The sequence below is a fragment of the Poecilia formosa genome, unplaced genomic scaffold (genome assembly GCF_000485575.1).
Source record: "Poecilia formosa unplaced genomic scaffold, Poecilia_formosa-5.1.2 Scaffold227, whole genome shotgun sequence".
NCBI lineage: Eukaryota > Metazoa > Chordata > Actinopteri > Cyprinodontiformes > Poeciliidae > Poecilia > Poecilia formosa.
In genome coordinates this window covers 173,554-195,615 of record NW_006800166.1, presented here as the reverse complement: position 1 = coordinate 195,615, position 22,062 = coordinate 173,554, and the positions used below count along the sequence as shown (strand labels likewise).

The 22,062-nt window shown below is 40.3% G+C and overlaps 1 protein-coding gene across 10 annotated transcripts in view; it reads right to left on the bottom strand.

Moving 5' to 3' along the window:
- fgfr3 (fibroblast growth factor receptor 3) overlaps window positions 1-22,062 on the bottom strand; it is a 78,348-nt gene that overhangs the window by 44,136 nt on the left and 12,150 nt on the right. For all 10 annotated transcript variants that reach the window (XM_007568584.2, XM_007568589.2, XM_007568585.2 and 7 more), the window contains exon 3: window positions 2,185-2,448. In XM_007568584.2, coding sequence (XP_007568646.1) covers window positions 2,185-2,448 — 264 coding nt within the window. The remainder of the gene's footprint in view (window positions 1-2,184; window positions 2,449-22,062) is intronic.

The following is a 22,062-nucleotide window of genomic DNA, read 5'->3' as shown; positions in this document are numbered from 1 at the left end:
CTCTCCCCGTCAGACTAATTATTTTGCAGCCATAGATTCTGTTTAGATTTGCCGTTTTTTTAATTTGATTTATTTTATTATTTTTTGCCAACAGCGTGGTTTCTATTTTACATGTGACCTTGGATTTTTCCAGTTCAGATCCTCAGATCTGGTTAATGAGAGCCAGCTGTTACCTCGACGGCCCCGGTGAGCTAAAACTGCTCCTCAAACTCCTGACTAGTAGGTTTTTGTTTCTATTATTTGACACCTGAGCCCAACGACTCTGCACTGCTGCGGTACGACTCAGCAGACAGAAGGCGTCCTAAAAATACTCACCGAGGAGCAGCAGCAAGATGGGGATTGTAGCTGAAAACAAGTTAATCATATTCCAAATGGCATAATGCATGGGAGCAGACATGAAAAGGTTTAGAAAAGGAAACATGGCGAATAATTTGTTGGATGTGTTTGTGCTTGATAGACGCAGCAAGCACTGGGTATATTAAGGAAAAAACAAAATTCAAAAAAACCCAGCATACTCATCTGAAAAACCTCTGAAGTTGCAGTTTTTTACATTTCCGTCTAAAAAACGTGTAACATGGTCAAATATATATATATATATTTTTTAACTGTTTCAGTGTGTCTGGTGACAAATTTGACCAATCATAAATTATAAGCAACACAATGCCCTTTCCACAGAAAAGTCACGGTCACATTAAGGCAACTTTTTGACATCTTTTGTCAAAGACACCAGTCGAGGGAGTCACACACATCATCAGTGAATAATGTGAAAGACTTAAGGTTGACAGATGGAGTCAGTGATATATCTGGATATAACAATAAGACATTTATTTTGGTTGTATTTACCCAGAATGCCCTCTGCTGTAGTCTGCTTCCTACTCTTGGAGCGATCTAACGTGGAACCGCAACAGAGTTCACGTCAATCAAAGCGAGAACTAGGTTTTTAGAATGGACCAGAGTTCACTTTTTTGGTCCACTTCAGAGTTTGATTGAACATTCACACCTCCACAAACAAACCAGACTTCCTGGGCAAACAAACTAGAGTTTGATGGAAGTGGATTTAAACAGGACTGGTTGAATGCGCTTAGTTTTCTCAAAAAGTCTGCTAACATCTGATCTTATCTCCATGAACCCAACACCGTTTATTATCTTTTCTCATAGGCAGAACGTAGCAGTGCACTCCTAGCTCTTAGCTATCTGCACATAACTCAAATATTTGAGGACCAACACAATAGTACAATGTGTGTTTTCAGATAAACCAAAGGCGCAGTGTTTAAAGTGGAGGGAGGAGAACCACCTGCACTGCAGGGGAAAACAGGATATTGTCGCTTCATGCTGTTCAGTGTCAAACTTCTAAGGTGATTTGTGCAGGCACAGGAGTGTTAAAATTATTCACTTCATTAAAGCCTGCAATGAAATTGCATCAACTTTGATCTTAATCCCTGAAGCATGCTGAGCAGAGCTGGAAGCAAATGTGCTTATTTTATTTTACTTGAGAAATTAAGTTAAGGGAAAAAAAATATTATGCCAGACACTCTAACTCAGACATCAGTGATGAGGACAGTGGAGCATATTCTGAGTCTGGAACAGATACTTTGGACATAAAGGAGAAGCTATCCACCTCCGATTAGCGCTGGAAGTGATTGCATCCTCTCCAGCTTGTAACCAAACACACTTGTGTGTGCGCATGTGTGTGTGCGCGCGAGTGCTTGTGAGGAGGTAGGAGGGCGAAGTGAGAGAGAGGAAACTCACGCATTTATTGCCACCCCATCTGTTTTCAATGCTGAAATGTTTCTAGTTAATTGCTTTCTAATTAGTTGTCAATAACAGACTCAGCTGGTGTCCCGGGTTTTACGGTGAAACGCCTCCTGACTTTTAAGCTGCTGCTCGCTAAACTCCTGACCCCCACCACCACCACCCACAGCCCCACCCTCACTTCCTCTTGGTCTTGCGCTCTTACTGGCGCTCTGCTTTCACCACAGAGTCATGATAATGAAATTCACCTTTGACTGTGTGGCTGAGAGGTGTGTACACAGAACATGCTCTAGTGTGTCTGCGTAGAGTTCTAAACCTCGGCTTCTAGCATAGAGCATTACTGGATGTTAGGTAGGAAGTTACTACAGTTTCCTGGACAAACAAACAGAAAGCAGAATAGATGTGTCTTCAGAACACCCTCCCATATCTCACCTGTCACCCTGATGGTGTAGTTTTTGAGCAGGGTGTTGGTATGGGCGAGTCGGCACGTGTAGACGCCCGAGTCTTCGTACGACACGTTGATGATGCGTAACGTCCGTTGGCCGACTCGTGTCCGGTTGCCCGACGAGAGTCCGATGCTGTCTTTGAACCAGACGATGGGCTCTGAGGAGTCCTCCCGGTTGCACGACATCTCCAGGGTGTCCCCCATGCCCAAGATAAAGTCCTCCAGGAAAGCAGTTTCACTGGACACAGAGTCTGAAAACAGACATGAACAAAGAAGAGTGGTTCAAATTACAAAGCCAGATAATCTGGATTAAAAACATCATGGAATATACCAACTAGCATGGGCTGTTTGCCGATGTCAAGGTGTACTAAAGTTTTAATAAGTCATGCTGGTATTTCCTTTCATACATGAAAGTGCTTTTGTGTACATTTAGAAACGGTTGATGGAAGCAGCAAAATTTGACAAACTGAAAATATCAAATATACATATATGTATATATATATATATTTTTTTATGTTTTCACAATGTAAAGCACTTTGAACTGCCATGTTGCTGATATGTGCCACACAAATAAACTTGCTTGATTTTTGTAAAAAGTGAAACATTTTTTTGGTGCTGAATCTTAACTATGGCTTTCAGATAGAAGACATATTCAAATGCAAAGTACCTGATTAACTCAAATCCTGTGACCTCTTGCTGAACTTCCATGTGTGATTATGTCAGCCACACCCACAGTTTGCTGCACCAATGCAGCCTCAGTTGGGTTTTCCACTTGTTAACAATCATAGTCTATTTTCTGGAGCACAGCTCGCAGAACTGCATTACAGGCCTGGCAAATTCTTCTGTTGATCTAATAAATCTGGGGTTTCCCTCCGACAAAGTGTATTTCACCCCATACAATGATATTTCACGCTCAGTGTCTGTGGATGTGACCTTGTAGAAAGGCCTAAAACAAATATGGTGAGCCCTGTCCGTACGTCTTCTGTTCCCCGGCTCTCCAACAGAAATATGCCGGAGTCTGGACTGGAAAGTCGCAGCTTCAGAAAACCCTGAAATCATCCCCAGCAGTGTGACAGCCTGCACATCTCCAGGTGAGTTCAACAGACACAAACACAATACAAACGTAAACCACACACATCTATTTAGCATAAGTTTCAGACAATGCCAAATGTTCATTCCTAAATTATTCGCATCGGTATGAAGAACAGAACGATCCTGACTCCCACATTCCAGTTTTTTTATATTAATTTACGTAAATCCCTCTCTTTCCTTTTTTCCAAACCCTGTTTAAGAAACGTAGTCATGGTGTTTGGCTACAAACAGGAAAAGCTGCTGTCAGGCCATCAAGCAGAGAGCACAGACAGATGTGAGCTGTGAGGAAAGCCTCATTTATTCCTGCTTGGAAAAACCAACATGTTTACCGACTTTGCTGAGGACGCCAACCGGTGCGGAGAATGGAGGGAACGGAGCCGCTTGGATGTGACACTGAGGCGCTTTGTTCATTCATCAGAGGTGTGTCCTCTTGTTCATATTTCAAAAACACAATACAGCGACCATAAATAATCAACGTGGCCTAATGGCAACAATTGAGCTGAATGTTCTGTTGTACACAAAGGCCACTTGTAAGGCAGCTAATGCATGCATACTTCCACATGTCTTCGACAGCTTCTGTAACAAATTACTCAACATGCACCTGTTTGCACACAAAACACAGAACCCATCAAGTCCCCTCACCCCCCAAAGCCTCGTCACCCCCTACCAGTACTGAATATGTTAAGTGTGTGATTTATGTGGCAAAGACACCCACTCCCAAAAATGGCAGAAAGGACAAAAACAACCTTGAGCAGCCACTACCAGAAGACAGTAAGTGTTAGTGCAAGCATAAAGTATTGCACAGTTGCAAAGTGGAAGATAACTAATTTAAAAATTTTTTGGTTATTTTTACAAATATAAATCTGAATAGTGCAGCATGAATAGCTAAAATACAAACTCCTTCAACAAATACCTATAACTCTGTATTTAGTTCAAACACCAAATTTACCTTCATGATAGTGGTGAGACATGATTAAAACATTTTTATCATGTTAGTTACTGGGCCTCTAATTAATTACTTGCAATTTGGAGACAAAATAAGCAACATTTGTATATTAAGAACCATATACGTCTCCTAAATTATTGAATAAAATAAACATATAAGCTCAAAAAGACATTTACTTGTTATAATCTGTTATCTAGGCTATTAAACCATCATAAAGTGAAGTTTACTCAATCGGTTTTCCAGTGTTTCAGGAACTCCTGATCATTCGTGGAACTACTTTAGAGACGTGGACATGTAGCACTGAAACAGCATCAATGCTACATGTTTAGCATTGATGCTATTTCAGGCTAGAATAACTTTGCTGATGAGCTAACTCTTTTTTGCACAACTTGAACATAACAGTCTTTTCCAGTTTCTAATCAAATTGTTTTTTGAAGCTAAAAATAATCTCTATTGGGCAAAGAAAAGCAGCTTTGTGGTCCATCGCTATCATTTGTGGGTGTTACAGATTTATGGGCGTATCAGAAACACAATACAAAGGTTCCGGCTCTGAACTTTTACTTGTAAACCCCCACCCCCCAAAAAACAATTAATTGCATTAAAAATTTTAATGGGTAAAAACAGATCGAATTAATTAATCAAAATTAGCATGGTAAAGTCCTGGCTCTAATGAATATGTTAGAGCCAGGATGCACAGTTGAGCACCTATAGTCTTCCTTATTTCCAGTCTTGAGGGTGCAGGAAAATAAATGCCACTCATGGATCAGAAAAAAAATCTGCAATTGTGAATTTTTCACTAATAAGTTGGAGATACATTCTAAAGTAACATCTGCAAGTGTGTGAATAATGAAGTGCAAACAGGCGAGGTTACACTGGACTGGAATGCTGTTCAGCAAAGAAGTAAATGGTGGAGGTGAGTTCGTAAGTACACAATACTTTTATGAAAAATGTAATTCCCTTCCACTTTATAATACAGGTCCCTTTGAAATGGACTATCATGTAAAGTCCCAATAAATCCCAAGTAGGAGGTTGTTTGGACACAGATAAAATGTGAAAAAGTTCAAGAAGCACGAATACTTGGGCTTTGGTACACATTAAGTCATAGAGGAATTAGTGCAGTTAATATTTACCCAATCTCAAAATGTTTCTTCAAAGCGCTTGAAGGATTAAAAAGACTTCTTTCTCTTTAGCCATGCTAGAGATGCTAGGTCAATAATAAACCAATGGGGCTGTTCAGTGGCCTCCGGCTTCGACAAGCAGATTTACAACACGTCTTTTTGTTAAAACAAAAAGCTCCATTCAGGAGGAGAAAAACCGGTGAGGCAACAGTGCACAGCACATAAATTCAAGCCCAGCATGAATGACTCTCTACCTTTGTCTACATCTGAGAAAGAAACCTGAGAAAAAAGGGCTGCAGAGTATTTTCAGGTCTTAAACGTGAAGAAGTGGGCTCTGTGAGGTAGATCTAAAATTCTCCAGAGTGTCAAGCGCTGGTAGTGGACTTACCGGAGTGAAACTCTACCCTCTGAGTAGACGGCAGCATTCTTTGTATTCATCATGCGTTTTCTTTTTAAAATGCATTCTCCTGGAAAAGACTTTCCAATCGTGTCAGCGTTAGCAGCAGAAAATATCCAATTAGCATTTGTTAGCAGCGAGACGGGATGCCGAAATGCATTTGTGCATCTTTTGCTTTGATCTTGGGGAAAACGTATAAGAAGAATTTTCATTCACAACTTTGATGTTTACACACTGCTAGAAGCTGAACAAATGCAGCAAAACAAAAAGCTACACCCAACACTTTCTAAAGAATCCCAACTTCTCAGGTGTCACACAGAGATTGAAATGTCTGTCGTCGCTTTCAAATTCCAAATTTTGAAATACAGATTTTTAAAGCTGCTGTGCATTAAACGTGTCTTTGGTTTCGACGGGCCCACACATTTTGTGAACGCTCGACTGCTCCATGGCAGATCTATAACTCGCAGAGTATTGGTCCAGACGGCCTCATGGTGAAAATCCGGTAGCGTGAGGCCGCAGGGTTGAAACCAAGCCGCTGCTCTTTGAGAAACAATGAAATGCGTTGCTCTGTTCGGACCAAATATGCATAAAGGAATTCCTAATTAGCATCTGGGCACTTTCAGTCCCTATAGGAATGAGGGAAAAAAAAAAGAAAACTAACTGCAGCTGTGTGGCCAGCTGTGCCCATCTGTGTTTGTACTGAGGAGATGCAAGGTGAGAATTCATGGAAGAGAATACATTAGAATCGGACCCTCTTGTGTGGCTAAATGCAATACATTACAGTTTAAAAGTTTAAAATCAAACATCTAAAACTGATGGCTCAGATTTGAAAACAGTGGATGAGCTCATCCACTGTTTTCACTTCCAATACCAAAACAAATATCTGAGGTTTAGGACATATTTGTACTTAATTAGAAATTTATTTGCTAACTCTGCACCAGAACAGCTCACTGAAATACACCTACAGCTTCAGTAGCTTGGACAAACATGGAAAAACAACTTTAATTTGTTCAGTCAGTGTAATTAGGAGTAGAACAGCCAATGGAAACTAAACAAAATAAACTGAAGCTGACAAAATTAAACTGCAACAAACCTTCTTTAAAATGGTTCAGAAAATGTAATTAGGATTTCTCAGTGTAATGTAAAATAATATAATAGACCATGATTTTCAAAGCACAAAGCATGGAATTAGACTGAATAGACCTGCCTTTACAGATCGTGCACATTGACATGATACCCAATCTAGAATTTTTTCCCCCCAATATCAGGACTGATAGATATTAATATTGGGTCGATGAATCTCCAGTCTTATATGTACATTCTTTTCTCTTTAATTTTCTACAAACTCACCAGAAAATGATGAAATTGTCTATTAAAATCTTTAGAACTCTCACTTCTAAAAACCAATTGGAACTATCCCTGTTAAGTCTGTCTGAGCCCAAAGTTGTCCTGACAAACACACAAACACACTTATGGCTGTGCTGAAAACACAGCTTCAGCCCATTAGCAGTGTTCAGACTGTAAACGGCCGATGCCAAAGATGTCTGATAGAGAAACAAAGGTGAACAAAGCCTAAGCGAAGCTTCCCGTTCTGCCTTTGTGGTGACGTCCAGCTTCATATCGACATCTCCACATTCCCGCTGCTCTGCCGTCCGGCGCAGCATGTGTAAGCTGTTTGAGCAGAGCGGCTGCAGCACTATCGCCGGAACCCAACGCCAGCTGGAAACAATGTGTGAGATCTGACTTTTCACTATGTGTGTGTGTGTGTGTGTGTGTGCCTATCGTGGATGTAGGTTCAGATATGTGTGTGTACATACAATTGTAAACGAGGTACTCCTGTGTTTTGTATGCGTGGCTCCACGGCCCCAGCCGGACAGTCACTCTATAAATCAAGGGGGCCCATGCCTTTCTGGCCCCTTCAGAGCAATATCATAACAAACAGCCCTTCAGAATAGTACAACGTCTGTCTCTGAGATACTGGGGTGCGTTTGTCTGTTAAAGTGCTGCTCAGAGCCTCCATCTTTTCTGTGTGTCTGAAGAGGTTTATTTATCCTCAACAAACTTCTCCAGGGGCCAGTGGGCAGGCCACGGCCCTAGGGATAAATAGCCCTCTTTATGTGGGAAGGCTTTCCAAACTTATCCCTCTTATGCATACACACCCTCTCACACACGCACTGAAGGATTGCGTGTGTAAGGAGGAAGCATAGACTCCGTCATGTCAGGTCAAGTTAGCAATTTATGGTTGTTGGCATATTTAATTAAGCCGAGACTTTATCATATTAATTTAAATTAATTATTGACAGATTTAAACATGCTAAAAATTTTATATGTTAAAAAAATTAACTCAATTAATCACCTTTTCTGTGCGTCTTTTTTAAAGTTCAAGCTGGAACTTTTGTATTGTGTTTCTAATATGACCCCAAATCTAACGCACAAGCGACGTCCACCAGCAGCGGTTGACAAAGACGCTCCTCGTAGCCCACTGAGGGTTAATTTCCACTTCAAAAACTGATCTGATTGGACACTGGAAAAGGCTGTTGTGCTCAAGTTGTGCTGAAAGGTGTTAGCCTGTCAGCTAAGCTTTTCAAGCCTAAAATAATGTGTAACTTGAGAAACTGTAAAGATTACTGGTTGACTGTATGGTTTTTATGATTTTATATTTTTGTGTTTTTATAATGTAAGGCACCTTGAACTGCCTTGTTGCTGAAATGTGCTATACAAATAAACATGATAGATTGAACTTGATTGATTAAAGTCACATCTCAATGCTAAACATGTAGCAGCTAATACAAACGTCCCAATGTGAATGTCAGCATCTACAGTCCACATTTCTAAAGAAGTTCCAGGAATGAAACACTGGAAAGATGAATGGGTAAAATAACACTTTGCACCAATGGTTGAATAACCTAATTAGTAATTAGTATTTTCCTTGTTGAGCTCATATGTCTACTTATTCAATAATTTAGCAGCAAAAAGAGATTCTGAAATGAAAATCGTTGTTTATTTCCACTTATTTTTAATTAAACTTACTATATGAAACACTGCATGATGTACAGTGCTCTGCACATGCTTCCACCGCAGCTACCAACACATTCCCCATGCAGGCAGAGCTTTCAACACAAACGTAGCCTAGAGGCCAATGCTAACTCATTATGCCTACAAATCTGTTCCTTATGGAAAAGTGGTAAGAAGAAAGCTGTTGTTAAAAGACATCAATAAGCACCGATTATTGTTTTTGAAGAACACTGAGGCAGCATCATGATGGGAAGATGGATGGAGCTGGTAGAGACCCTTGTAATGTGACATAATGTCTCGTGAGATAGTTCTAAAAACTATTAATTAAGGTTGGCAGGGGAGTCAATACAAACGCAGAGTATACTTTTCAGATTTTTATTTGTAATAAATGTAGAAAATGATGCCTAATTTTCATTTCCTGTTGATCTATGAAATAGAATCCCAATAGAATACATTGAAGTTTGAGGTTTTACCTTGACAGAGCATGACACTTTAAATCATTTTGCTAGCTTTGATGTTTGTCAATGACATCTGCGTTAGGTTAAAAACTCTCTTTGGAATTGTTTTAGATTTAGACGTGTGTATGAGGGGTACTGATGTGCTTCTTCCTCTCCTTTCCTAACAGGTACTTTGATTGAGCCGGGGAGAAAAGCAGCAGCACATGCCTTATTTAAAGCCATATCTGGGATTAAGCTGCTTTGAAAGTGATGGATTCCAGATGCTCCAGGGAGACATTTATCTTTATCAGGCTCCCCCTTTTTTTCCCTCCTCCTCACTACATTTAACTAATCATACGACAAGGCCGTGTTTCCCACATGTGCGTAGCAGGCTGCTCCCAAAGCAACAGCAGACAATTCAGCAACAAATGGCCTGTTGCAGGTAATTAGTTTGCTTCCACTACTGTAAAAGGCTGGATTCCCTGTATCTCAGCCGTCACTCATTGGCAGCGCTGGCACTAGGGATGATATCCTCAGTGCAGATGAATGTGATTTGCATGTATTGATTCATTAATCCTTGCTGAGCTTCAAATATTTCACCTCTTACAGAAGAGACATGGGATGTTCTCCAAATATCCAAATTGCAGCTGATCAGCTAGCACTGTTTGGAACAGAGAGGTTCCCAATAGGGCTGCCATAATTCCTTTATATTATGTTTCATATAACCTAGATGGAAGAAATGACTTCAAATCAAAGCATAATTTGAATCTCCTGATAAAAGTCCAGATCTGAATTCAATTTAGAATCTGACAGGAGGTGAGAATTGATCTTCAAAGAAGTGCTAAATTCAATCTGATAAAAGCTTGAGGTTTTGTTTTGGTTTTTGCTGATAAGAATGGGAAAAACTGTTAATTCCTGGAACAGGGGTCTGTGACTCTAGAGGCTCTACACCTGGGGTGTCCAAATGTTTTTGTCATGCTGTGGGCCAAAAGTGTTGAGTCAAAAGTCCTCACAGGTCAAGAAAATAATATTAATAATAAAAAAAAAACTAAAATCAAACAAATACAGTAGTCAGATTTTTTTTTGTTTGTGTTTGTTTGTAGGTAAGCTGGATAATGGATCCAAAATATAAAAGTGGTTTTGCACGTTTGCTGTATTAAAAGAAAAGCATCTAGTTTTCAATTTCTTTTGGTGTCGACTAAATAAATTTATTTTCAGTTATGAGAACCAAATTTGGGTTAAAATCTAGGAATATGTAGCCAAGTTTAACACATTAAATAGAAGTTGATTTTTCTACAGTGAAGTTGTCTCTTCGGTAAAATTCTCTGGAAGATGAGGTTCTACTGGTTACGAAAGCTTGATGAAAACTGAAGCTTGAAGACGAATACTTTGTGTCGTACTTCCCATTTTCCATTGATCAAATTTTCATTTTTAAGATAAAATTTCAGATTTATCATTGAAACAAACTTCCAGAAGACTGCAAAATATCCGAAACACCAAGTTCCTTTAAAAACCCACCTCTGTTTTGATTAACAAAACCTAGAACATTAATCAATATATCTGATTTATATTTGCTTGATGATTTTGATGATGGCATTTGACAATATAATGTTTGAGGTTTCACAATCAGTTACTGTATAATGTTTTTATAATGTAAAATACGTTGAACTGCCTTGATGCGCAAAGGTGACAAACAAATAGACTTAATTTGATTTGAGTTGACGATGCACTTCTTTGTGTCAAAGTAGAAAACTCCAAAATGAGGAAATGTAAATCTGCTCTAGCAGTGTGAATACATTTGCCAGTCTTTGTGTGCATCTTATTTTTGTTTTATATGTCTAAAAGACACCATAATTCACTATAAATATCTTCCAAGGTGCGTCAGCCTCATAGACGGACTGGGACGTCCTCCGCAGCAGCGGCTCGTCTGCTCGCTGCTCCAGCCAACAGATTCTTTAGCCTCTACTTCCTCTGCTGAAAAGCAGCACCGGCTGCCAACCGTTTGGCACGCTTAGCAACCCGTCAGACTAGCCAGTATCACATGACCTTCAAACAGGATCTGTAGAGCCACCCCTCACCCCCACCCTCACCACACCACCCACCAACAACATCAATCTCCTCCCCGCCGTCAATAAAGAGCACATTTTTCTTCAGCCGTTTCAAAAACTACTCAAATTGTAAATCTTGCTCGTCTCTGGAAAGTTTCCCAATTCTTTTACTCCTTCCTCTATTCTCCTCTCCTTTCTTGAATGTGCAGTGAAAACCCCTAATCTCTGTTTAATATGGTTTGGCCGGATGTAAATACCTTTGGACAATGCCTTTAATCTGGGCCAGCCTGACAACCTCGCACCGACCTACAGAAGACTGCCAAGACGAGGCGGGCTATTGGGGGAGAGACGAGGGATGGAGATCAAGGAGGAGAGAAGAAGGGTGATGGAAGGAGGAAAGGTGGGGGGGGGGAGGTCTCTCCACCAAGCTGTGGCGCTTCATCAAAAGAACCCCCAAAAATCAAGTTAAAGATAGACATTGCCTCTAAACATCCCGCCCCGGCCTGTGCCAGCATCAACACCCCCTCAGTCCTCCCTCCACTCCCGCTCAGGCCTGGACTTCTGCTCAGCTGCACTAACGAGCATCGGAAGCGACTGTACATCCAGAGTTTCTTGGCAGAGACCGGCCGTTTTTGCTCCTTTCAGACCCTCGTCATCGCCCATCGTCTCTCCCCACCCGCCTCGGAACGGGCCGCGGGTCTGGCCCATGGTAATTGTCATTCTGAGGATGAACTGGCCTAGTTTCAATTCAGCAGACAAAGTGGAAGAAGAAGCCCACCCCCCATAAAAGCCAAGATGTCGGTGGAGAGAGTGTGGGGCAGGGGCTGCTGAACAACATAATCACACAACAACACGGAGGAACCAATCTGATTACAAGGTGGCTTTTAGTAGACACGACTGCGGAGCCTCTCGTTTAGGCAATGGGATCGCTTCGTGTTCTGGGAGCGGAGGTGGTTTTACGGCATGCCGGCAGTGATTTGCGCAAACGTCACAAACAAAAGTCAAGACGACCTGGGAATGTCAACGGCAAAGTCGAATGACTTACAGCTTCAGACGATGGAGGGGAAAAAAGAACACGATAGCGACTCGCAACCTTGACCAAATCTATGTGACAACTTTTGGAAAACTGTCCAACAGTCATAAAAGTGAGCTCTAAAATGGTCCCGGCATAGAATTTGCGCTCTGGGGGATCTGAACTGCTAAGAAAGAAGCAAACGTCTCGAAGTTCAAAGCACAATTCAAAGGCCTCTTATCTGGAACTCCACAGATGAGAAGCATCTGATGGAAACCATGTTCAAACATACTGACACAGCATGAGGAGATGGCTGATTGAAATGTTCAACTCTGACCTCTGGTGACCTCAACTACAACCCTGCCCTGACCTCCCAGGGTGCCAAGTGTGACCCCCTCCCCCTCACAAATGCACAGAGACCTTCTAAAGTACCCATAGATAATGAAAGAGATAGCGATGTGCGTCTGTGTGGAAGGTGAAAGGGATCACAGGTTTACGGAGAGTGATCAGTGGCCATAAGAGTTGGTACTTAGAACACACACTCACACACAACTAAAATCTGAAAGCCAGAGTGAAGTTGGCATTGTCTACACTCTAACAATAACTGTCTTTCAAAGATCTTGGCAACAAGACCGCAGTTAAGCCTCAGCAGCCTTTAGTTAATTAATCTGTCAGGAACAACAGATTTTATTGACCTGTCACCTGCTTTTTATCAATCTGAATAAAAGCTAAAAGCATCTAAAAAATACTGCTGGAAGTTCTCATTTATATTAAGCCTAGTGTTTCATCTCTGTTGGGGAACAATGTCGTTACTGTTAGAAATCCACAACTTCTCCATATTTAGGTTACATATTCTTAAACTGTAAAATAAATATGAAGCACACTTTATTGATAGAACAAATGTAATAAAAAAAAAAAATTAAGCTTGTTTTGAAGACATGTTTGTGCACGACACTGTATGTCTTTGACAGAAGTCTCTAAAGGCCTTAATATCCTCCAAGTTACTGACCAAAAGAGACAACAAAACCAAAAGGAGCAAGAAACATTTGTAGAACATCTTGTTGGAAACTCAAAAATCTCAGTTTCAAAGTTTTGGCTAGTAGACATACAAAGTTGCTAGACAAATACCCCAAAAACATGCAGCTGTAAGTGCATCAACAAGAAAAATCTAATTATCTTCTTTCCACTTCATAATTATGCATACATTGTGTTGGTCTGTCACATTAAATGTATGTTGTTTAGGATTGTCGTACTGTCCTACTACAGAACTGTCAGAAAATTATGAGACTTTCCAAAGAGTCGGTTTCCCAACACAGAACACCTCAGGCTTCAATATGTTTAGTTACTTCCTCATTCTGCAGCGCCATTGAGCAAAACGTTTTCACTAAACAGTTTGTTCTTTCTGCAGCTGAGCATTAGAAGAAAATGTACTCAAGAGCAGGCAATTATTTTTTGGAAAAGTCAATTCGATGTACACATTTAATGCATTTAGTCATTAAAGAATTACAGGCATTTTGTTCAAACATTAGTGAAGAAATAAATATACATCGTATGGTAAAAGTAGAACAACGGTGACCACTATTACTTCCATAAACAGAGCGCTGCTGTGTGACGTCAACGTTCTGCACAGTGTTGTTTTGGGGTCGTAAACTGTTCACACAGAAATCGGTTAATTGGTAGTATGTGTGGCAATGCAAAGAAAAAGAAAATTGGATTTTGAGCATCAAGACCTGCAGTGTGAACGTAGCATTAGCGCTCTCTGGTTTCATGGTTCTTGTCAGTTGGAGCCCACTTTATCAGCAGAGTGTCAGACTACCAAACCAGCTCTATCACAGATGTTTAAGTTGCTCCTTCCAGATAAACGCCAGCATTGGCCTTTATCTTATGAGCCCTGAGTGCTTCTCCAATCTGAAGCAAGCGTCGCGAATTAGAAAAACAACCTCTTAGGTCGTTCTGATTTTGTTTTTCAGCGATACACACCAAACAGAACGCTGCACAAGGAGAAACCTGTCACATTAGGAAAAAGTGTAGCCCATTACACCAAATGCCGCATTCAAAAATAACAGTTCTCGAATAGAAAAAAAAAAAAGAAAAGACTTCTGATGATGGTTATTTAAAAAGAAAAAACAAAAAAAGAAGAAAAAAAAATCCAGTCAGCTCTACTGTCACTGCGCCGCTGTCAGCCAGCACAACTCCACGTCTCTCTCTTCTTTCCAGTGTGAAGAAGGCTTCCATTACACTCTGCAGACGGTACAAGGGTTTATTATTTTAGCTCTCCTGGCAAAATAACATAAGGGAATACTGAGGGGGGAGGCCGAGGGAGGGAATTTGGTTTCAATATTAGATGCGTCAGCTGTTGCTGGATGTGGGGGAGCGTTAAACAGAAGCACACATGAGGGTGAGAGAACAGGCCTCTGGATCGTTTCAGCTGTGAACAAAGATAGATGGATGAAGCACCACAAAAAGAAAAGGGGGCTGGGGAGAAGAGAAAGGAAATAAAGATGGAGAGAGAAGTAGGTGACCTAATTAGAATGTATTAAGGGGAAGGGTGAAGGCACAGGGAGCAGATGTGTGAGAGTGGAAAGAGGAGACAAAGAGAAGGATGGGAAAGAGGAAGGAAGAAGAAGGAGAGTTGAGCAAGGATGAAGATGAAAGAGAGCGGCCTCACATCCAGGCTCGGGAGAACATGAACGTTGCTGCCTTGCTGTGATAAGTACTTAGAAATCATCGCAGTGACAGGTGTAAAAAGTTACATGACATATATTCATGAATCAGCCATGGTGCAAGTGTTTATCACCTATCAACCAATCAGAGGAGACTTCGCGTCTCATTCAGGCGTTGGAGCGATAAGTCCCGCCCACTTGGGAGTGGCTGCGTATGCATTGTTTTGGGAAATTGTAGTTGGTGATATTACAGAAGGGCTATGGATTAACACACAGCCACACATTGTCCAAAAGAAGACAAACGTTTCAGACAAACAAACAACACTGGAAATCCTTTTTGTTTTGGAATGACCTTTTAAGGTTGAGGTACAGAACGTTGCATTGTACGGAGCCCTTCTGGTGACATGAGAGGGGAAAAAAAAATAAAAAACTGCGGTCATGACGTAACTCATGGGAACGACTCGTTCAATTTGTGGGAATAACTTAATAATGCGCAATAATAACTCTTATTTTGTGGGAGCCACTTAATTATAACAAATCCTGGCCACGAATCAAACAGGCTGTGCCCAAAACTTATCAAGTCGTGGGCACAGTTTTTTTTTTCCTTTCTTTCTTTCTTTCTTTTTGTTCCACGTTACCAGGCGAACTTCGTAGTATTGAGTATTTTGTCCCACTCATAATAATTTTGCATGCACTAAAGCAGTGGTTCTTAACCTGGGTTCGATCGAACCCCAGGGATTCGATGAGTCGGTCTCAGGGGTTCGGCGGAGCCTCTGCCGGAGGTAAAGACACACTTATATAAAGTCGTGATGACGCGCCCCGCTTTACCATCACTTGCTGCAGAGGATCACGTTACATTGCTTAGCCAATCAGAGCTGCTGCAGAGGATCACGTTACATTACTTAGCCAATCAGTGCTGCGGAGGAGCACTGATTGAAGGAGTTCCAATCTCAGCATGGATTTGAATTTGTGTGTTTAATAACTTCAGTAAAGCTCACCGTTTTTATCAAATTCTATAGCTTCTAAATCTGCTCCTTAGTGGCATATTTTTGGGGTTGGTACTGCCTCTAGTGGCGTGGGGGTGGTAACACAACTAATATAATTACCTTACTAAATCAGAATACCACAAAGTCTTTATTTATTGTTAATTTTTCATTCTCAAGAATATAGAGCTAATTAAATGATCTAAACAAGACCTTAAAGTGGTTCCAGTTTCTCTCGATGGCCACCTGTTGAACTGTGGTAAAATTTTAAAACCTTGGGTTGTTCCTGATCAGTCAGCTCAACTTTGCTGAAAACACCGACTATATTTTGAAGAACTGTTCTCAGAGACTCTACCTTTTAAGAAGACTTAGTGATCTTGGGATGACCCAACTAGACTCTAGTTGGGTCACCCCTATGTCTTGAATTTGGGAGGAGAAAAAAAAAATCACTACAGAAGGGTTCAGTAAATGCGCATATGAAACTGGTGGGTTCAGTACCTCAAAAAAGGTTAAGAACCACTGTGCTAAAGTTAAAAACAATGCTGTGATTATTTGGTAAATGTGTGCACTGAACCAACAGCAATGTACAAATATTAGCACCGTTACTTTTCTACCAATAAGACATTGAGCCTTTTGGATAGAGTACCAATAGACTCGTTAAACTATACTTATTATATAGTTTATTATTTATTGTGATAAATTTGTTATAAGAATTTTGAGTTATGGTTCTCAACATAAATTCCAATTAATGGTGTTTAAAACTGTCTGTATTGTCAGGATTGATAATTTTACTATTTGTTTCACTGTTTGTTCAATGAAAAGAAAAATCAATGAAAAACAAATATTTCGAAAATACTCTGCGGTTTATTTATACAAATCATATTTCTTTACATGATTGTCATCCTAAAGAAGTGGATTACAAATACGAATGTTTTTCAAAAGCACTATTTGTGTTTGTGGGGCTATAATTGCTGTGACACAGTCACAATCATGCAGTTACCTCAAAAAGAATAAATTAATAGTTCTTATTGTCACTGTTATCGTTAGCACAATAGTACAGCAAAATATCGTGATAAAACTTTAAGTCCATATCGCCCACCTTTCATGGAAGACAGCAACTGCCACTGACAGTGTTAATGAGAAAAACGAGTGTGAAGAAAAACGAGTGTGAAGAAAATGCAGATTTAACCCAAAATTGACTAAAATTGTGCAACTCGAGTGGACAGCACATATTAATACAGCAAATATAACTAGTAAGCAGGTTGACAAGACAATGTGACACACTATGAATCTGAAAATGAAACACTTTCCTACTGAATGTAGGAGGAAGCATGGAAACGTGTGGTGTACAGCAGGTTTGAACATGCATAAGGTATACTGGCTGCATTTTGCAACTGCAAACCCATTCCACAGTTTATTGAAGAACATGCAGCTCAATAAATGGTGGCAGTAAATCTAGATGACAGAGGGACAGATGCAAATAAAGATAAAAAGAGGGTGGGGAGACGGATAACTTTTAATAGAAGGCAAAGCTGAAAGAGCCACATTTACCTCCAGTTTCAGCTGCTGCAAAAAAAAAGAAAGAAAAAAAGTGCAGATTTTCAAATAGCAGTCCGATACGACACAACGAGGCCTTCTGTTCCCCCATGTTGTCTGCTTGATCTGTTAAGTATCTCAACAATTGCCTTAAGGGGGAGCTTTGTAATTAAAAACCCGCCGTATGTCAACATCGCTGTCAGCCTGTGGGCCGAGAACAGCCCTGAACCGCAGCCAGGGGTAGAACAGAGGGCATGTACAGGTGTGTACGAAACAGAGAAGAGTGTGTATATGCCTCAGAGACATCATTACGATGTAACAAGGTACAACCAGCTCCGAGAGGGCCATGAAAGCTGATGGAAACTTCAAAACATCTCCAAAGAAACAAAGAAAAAGAAAAAAAGAAAAGAGGGAGTAAGCAGATTCCTGCGAAGATCTAGAGCTTACAGTGTGATTCTTATTTAATATCCCTGCATACATGTGCTGAGAACGTAGAGGGAAACGCACCGCAACATGAAGATGGCAGGGGCCAGACACACAGACCTATCTTTTCATCCATAATTCATGCAATCCTTCTCACAGAGGATTTCAAAGGGCATTAATGAGGTATAATAATAATAGTCAGACAGGTGACGGCAGCGACAGGGTCGGTGTGAGTCCTGCTGGACAACAGTGACCTGCTGATCTGTAGCTGTCAGCTCCCTTTTCAGAAAGTTTTGCCTAAGTGGACATTTAAAAGCAGGTGATTTAGACTTTACAAAACTAAAGGCGATTTCACACCTGATAGTCCGGTAGACTCAGATCAACTGGGGACCAAAACTGCAACAATTGTTCCATTTTCTGCTGGTGTTGTTCTCATTCACAATGCACTGAGTGAAAAAAACCAAACCATTTCAAAACCAGCACCCTTTCTCTTTCTTATTGCCTAACACTGGCCTCTTTTTCTTTTTTTTTTCAATCAAATCATTGGAAAGTAGGGCTGGGCAACATGGGGCTTAAAATAATCTCTGCAATTTTTCCACACCAAATCCAATTTCCAATTTTATTTGATTCCTTTTCTCACTTTGTTAAAAATAAATTACACATGACAGAAAACATCTTGAAAAACTTTTTTTCCCCAATCATCCTTTCTGTGTGATGACCTGAGTTCAAAGTCCAAATAAGTTGAAGCTGGAAAACACATCCTGAACCAAGATGTAGACCCTGGGTGTGCTGACATCACTGAAAAACAAGTTCATTGGTTTAAAAATCGATTTATCGCCCAGCGCTATCAGAAAGCTGCATTTTGTATTTGCTCAGGTGATATAACTCAGGTCGTTTTTCAATTTATCTAAAGGATGTAAAACTAAACTGTAAGGTTGCAAATATTTTTCAAGAAATATTAAAAAAAGATTTAAAAAGTAAATCTTTGAAAAAAAAAAGCACAATCACACAATTTTTACTATATAAAACATAACAGACACTCTATATAAAACTACTGCATAAATATATTCTATTACAAGAATTTCTGTGATTCTGTACTAAACGGAAGCAGCGTTCAGCATTTAATTCCTTTACTTAAAAAAAAAAATAATAAAAAAAAAGTCTTGGGTGTCTACTGGATTATTTGCATCACAGAGTCGACACAAAGCAGCCATTGTTGCAGAAATCAGCGCTCTCTCAAAAGCTTGTTTGACCTGTATGCTTCCCACGCTTGCCAAAAGATTTCCTGATAACGTTGCCAGGGAAATGTGCATCATCGTGTCTCTACTGAAGAGGAGGAACCGCTTGCAGCGCCATGGAGCCCAGGTTGTGATGAACGGCCCGGTTCCTCATGGCTCTCGTTGAGCCCACACATGGCGCGTATAATGGGATGATTACAGGCCAGTGAGGTCGGGCGCTCCACCATACAGACACGCGTGATGATATTCTGGAAAATAACCCGACACATGCAAACTGGAAGAGAGAGAGGAGTCCCTCTTAGCCAAAAAAACAAAAAACAAAACATGCACAGATATTCCTTGACATCTTTTCATTTTTGTTTCATTGAAGAGGGCTGAACATCTGCACACTGCTGGTCAGCTGGCTTAAAAAATTAAGAAAAAAAATAGATTTTTTTTAATGGTTTTGTTTCTGTTCAAACTTGCTTCATCTAATTTACTCATGACGAGTTTTGATGTGAAAATTAAAGGAGTGGAATATTGAAGCTGCGGTTTGTAGCTTTTATTACATACTTATTGTTAAAACATAAGTTAAAAAAATGTTCTTTTACATATTTGTTAAAACTGTCAATATGTATTGACAGTTTGTTATGAGACTGATAATCTATGAAAATCAAAGGCTCCTCTGCCTTCTCCCAGTGCTACTATTGTCGTCTGAAGAAATCTGGTCAGACACAACCAATCAGAGCCAGGAGGAGGGTCTTATCGCTGTTAGTCACTCTCTTGCACGCACTGCTCACACCCTCCCCCCCGCTACGCTACAGCTTCTCTCCACAGCGGAGCCTGTCATGAATGCTAAATCTAGTTAGCATGTCAGCAGATAAACAGTTTTCTTGTAAAGGCTCTGATTCTTTCTTTTTGACTGGGAGCTGTGCATTTATTCATATTGCTTTAGTAGCTCAGGGAGGAGCTTGACTTTTTTCACATCGACAGTAATGATTTTAACAAATATGTCAAAAAAAACAAACATTTTTTTAAAAAGCTACATAATGCAGCTTTAAGTGTGTGTAAATGCCATAATGCTGAGGTGTTTCTCCTCAGGTTTACTCGGGTACGTCTCAGAACAAGCTGATGGGAAAATACATCAAATCTTTCTTTGGTGAGCTAAGGGGCAGAATCATGGCTTCACTGAAGTTCTTCAGAAAAACTGCTTTCTGCATAAGCTGTCAGTTATTCTGAGAGCCACACACACACACAATCATACTTGCACAAACACACACATGCACACACAATACCTTCAAGAAAACACTGTGATCATCAAAGACTTCGTGAGCACAGGAGAAGCTTTCAACTGGTAAGATCGTGCATGTTCATGTGCTGGACAGAAGAAAATAAGATATGCAGCCGAAATTAAATTTGACAGGGAAGACGAAGAAAAAAGGGGAATGACTGCATGTGTGTGTGTGTGTGTGTGTGCGTGTGCATGTGAGGGTGTGTGAAAACAAATTTCTTGTTGACCCAAGCATCCCCTGCTGACATGTACTGTGTTTAAAGGCGTCACGGATCTCATACACGTCTCCGTCTGAGTAAGGAATTCAGCTCCCTTCACTTTAATACCAGCAGATTGCTCAGGTTCCAACCAGGGTGGAGGACTACAACAAAAAAATACCAGTGACCAGTACCCGAATATGTAAAACAACAAAAAAACAAAAGAAGAAGTTAGATGGTGGGAGGGAGTAAAAATATCCATCATTTGGACATGCTTCAAGGTAAATGTATTTATTTGATTGTTGATTATATTTATTGTTATTAATTTATTTTAAAGGTATTTTCCAGTGTATGTGATTTGTTAATACAGTTTCAGGGACTGTAGGCCGATAGATACGTTGCATGTTACTGTGACACCATTGGACCTTGTTATCTAGTGTTTGTAGGGTTGACAATAACTAGCAAAGCACTGCATCCCTTTTTCTCTTATATATCACAAATATTTAATATTCACAGTGTTATCTTGACAACCTGACAGCTAGAACCAACAGTAGTCGTCGTCAGCGAGCAGCTTTTTGCCCTCCAGCAGGGAGATGGAGGGCGTTACGTCACATTGCTAGACAAAAGAAATGTGTTTTCAGAAATTATTGTGTAGTATATAAGTATAAACTTGCTAACTTCTCTGTATCAGTACTTGAACTCAGCAAGTACATAAACTGAAACTGAGTACTTGTACTCTGAAAATTTGAAAAAGTATTTAAGCTCGCGTGAAGTGGTTTTTAGCTTTCCCAAAAAGATTTAATGCGATTAAAGGGGAAATGGAAACACATTTTCACAATAAGTTCAGACATGGCGAACTTTCCCATCCACTGGTAGATCTGCTCCTCATCAGAGGCAAAAAACTCTGAAAATTTACAAGCTCTTCTCATTTTTCTGAGATGTGTGGCTCATGCTAGCTTACAGCTGCTTCCTGTTTACCACGGTCACATGTAGCACCAACGTCTCTAAAAATCACGTCTTGCGTATCTTGGTCCAGTAGGCAGAAAGACATCTAACTCGCACTTTCCCCCTTTCTTTTTGTCGCTTTTTTGCAACATTTCAAAAGTTCACAATGTGTTTGCATGATAATTGGATGGAAACAAAGCCAGAGAAAGCATGGCAGTGGCACCATGATACCTGGGGGGGATGATTTTATTCAGAACTCCTGAGAATATCTGGGAAAGACAAGAGACTCAGTGGAGAATCTTCTACAAAGAAGAAAGAAAAAGTAGTTTTAACTCAATATTATACAGGAACAATATTTTGTTCCTTTTACAATTACACACAAAATGCAAATGGAATACATCATGGTTTGCGGCCTTAATGTGACAAAATCTCACATGACAACCACAAAAGGCCACCAGCAGGAGGTGTGTGTATGTGTGTGTGGTCGGTGACGAAAGGTGGGAGAATGACCCACACAGACATTCACCCTCTGCTCTTCGTCATTA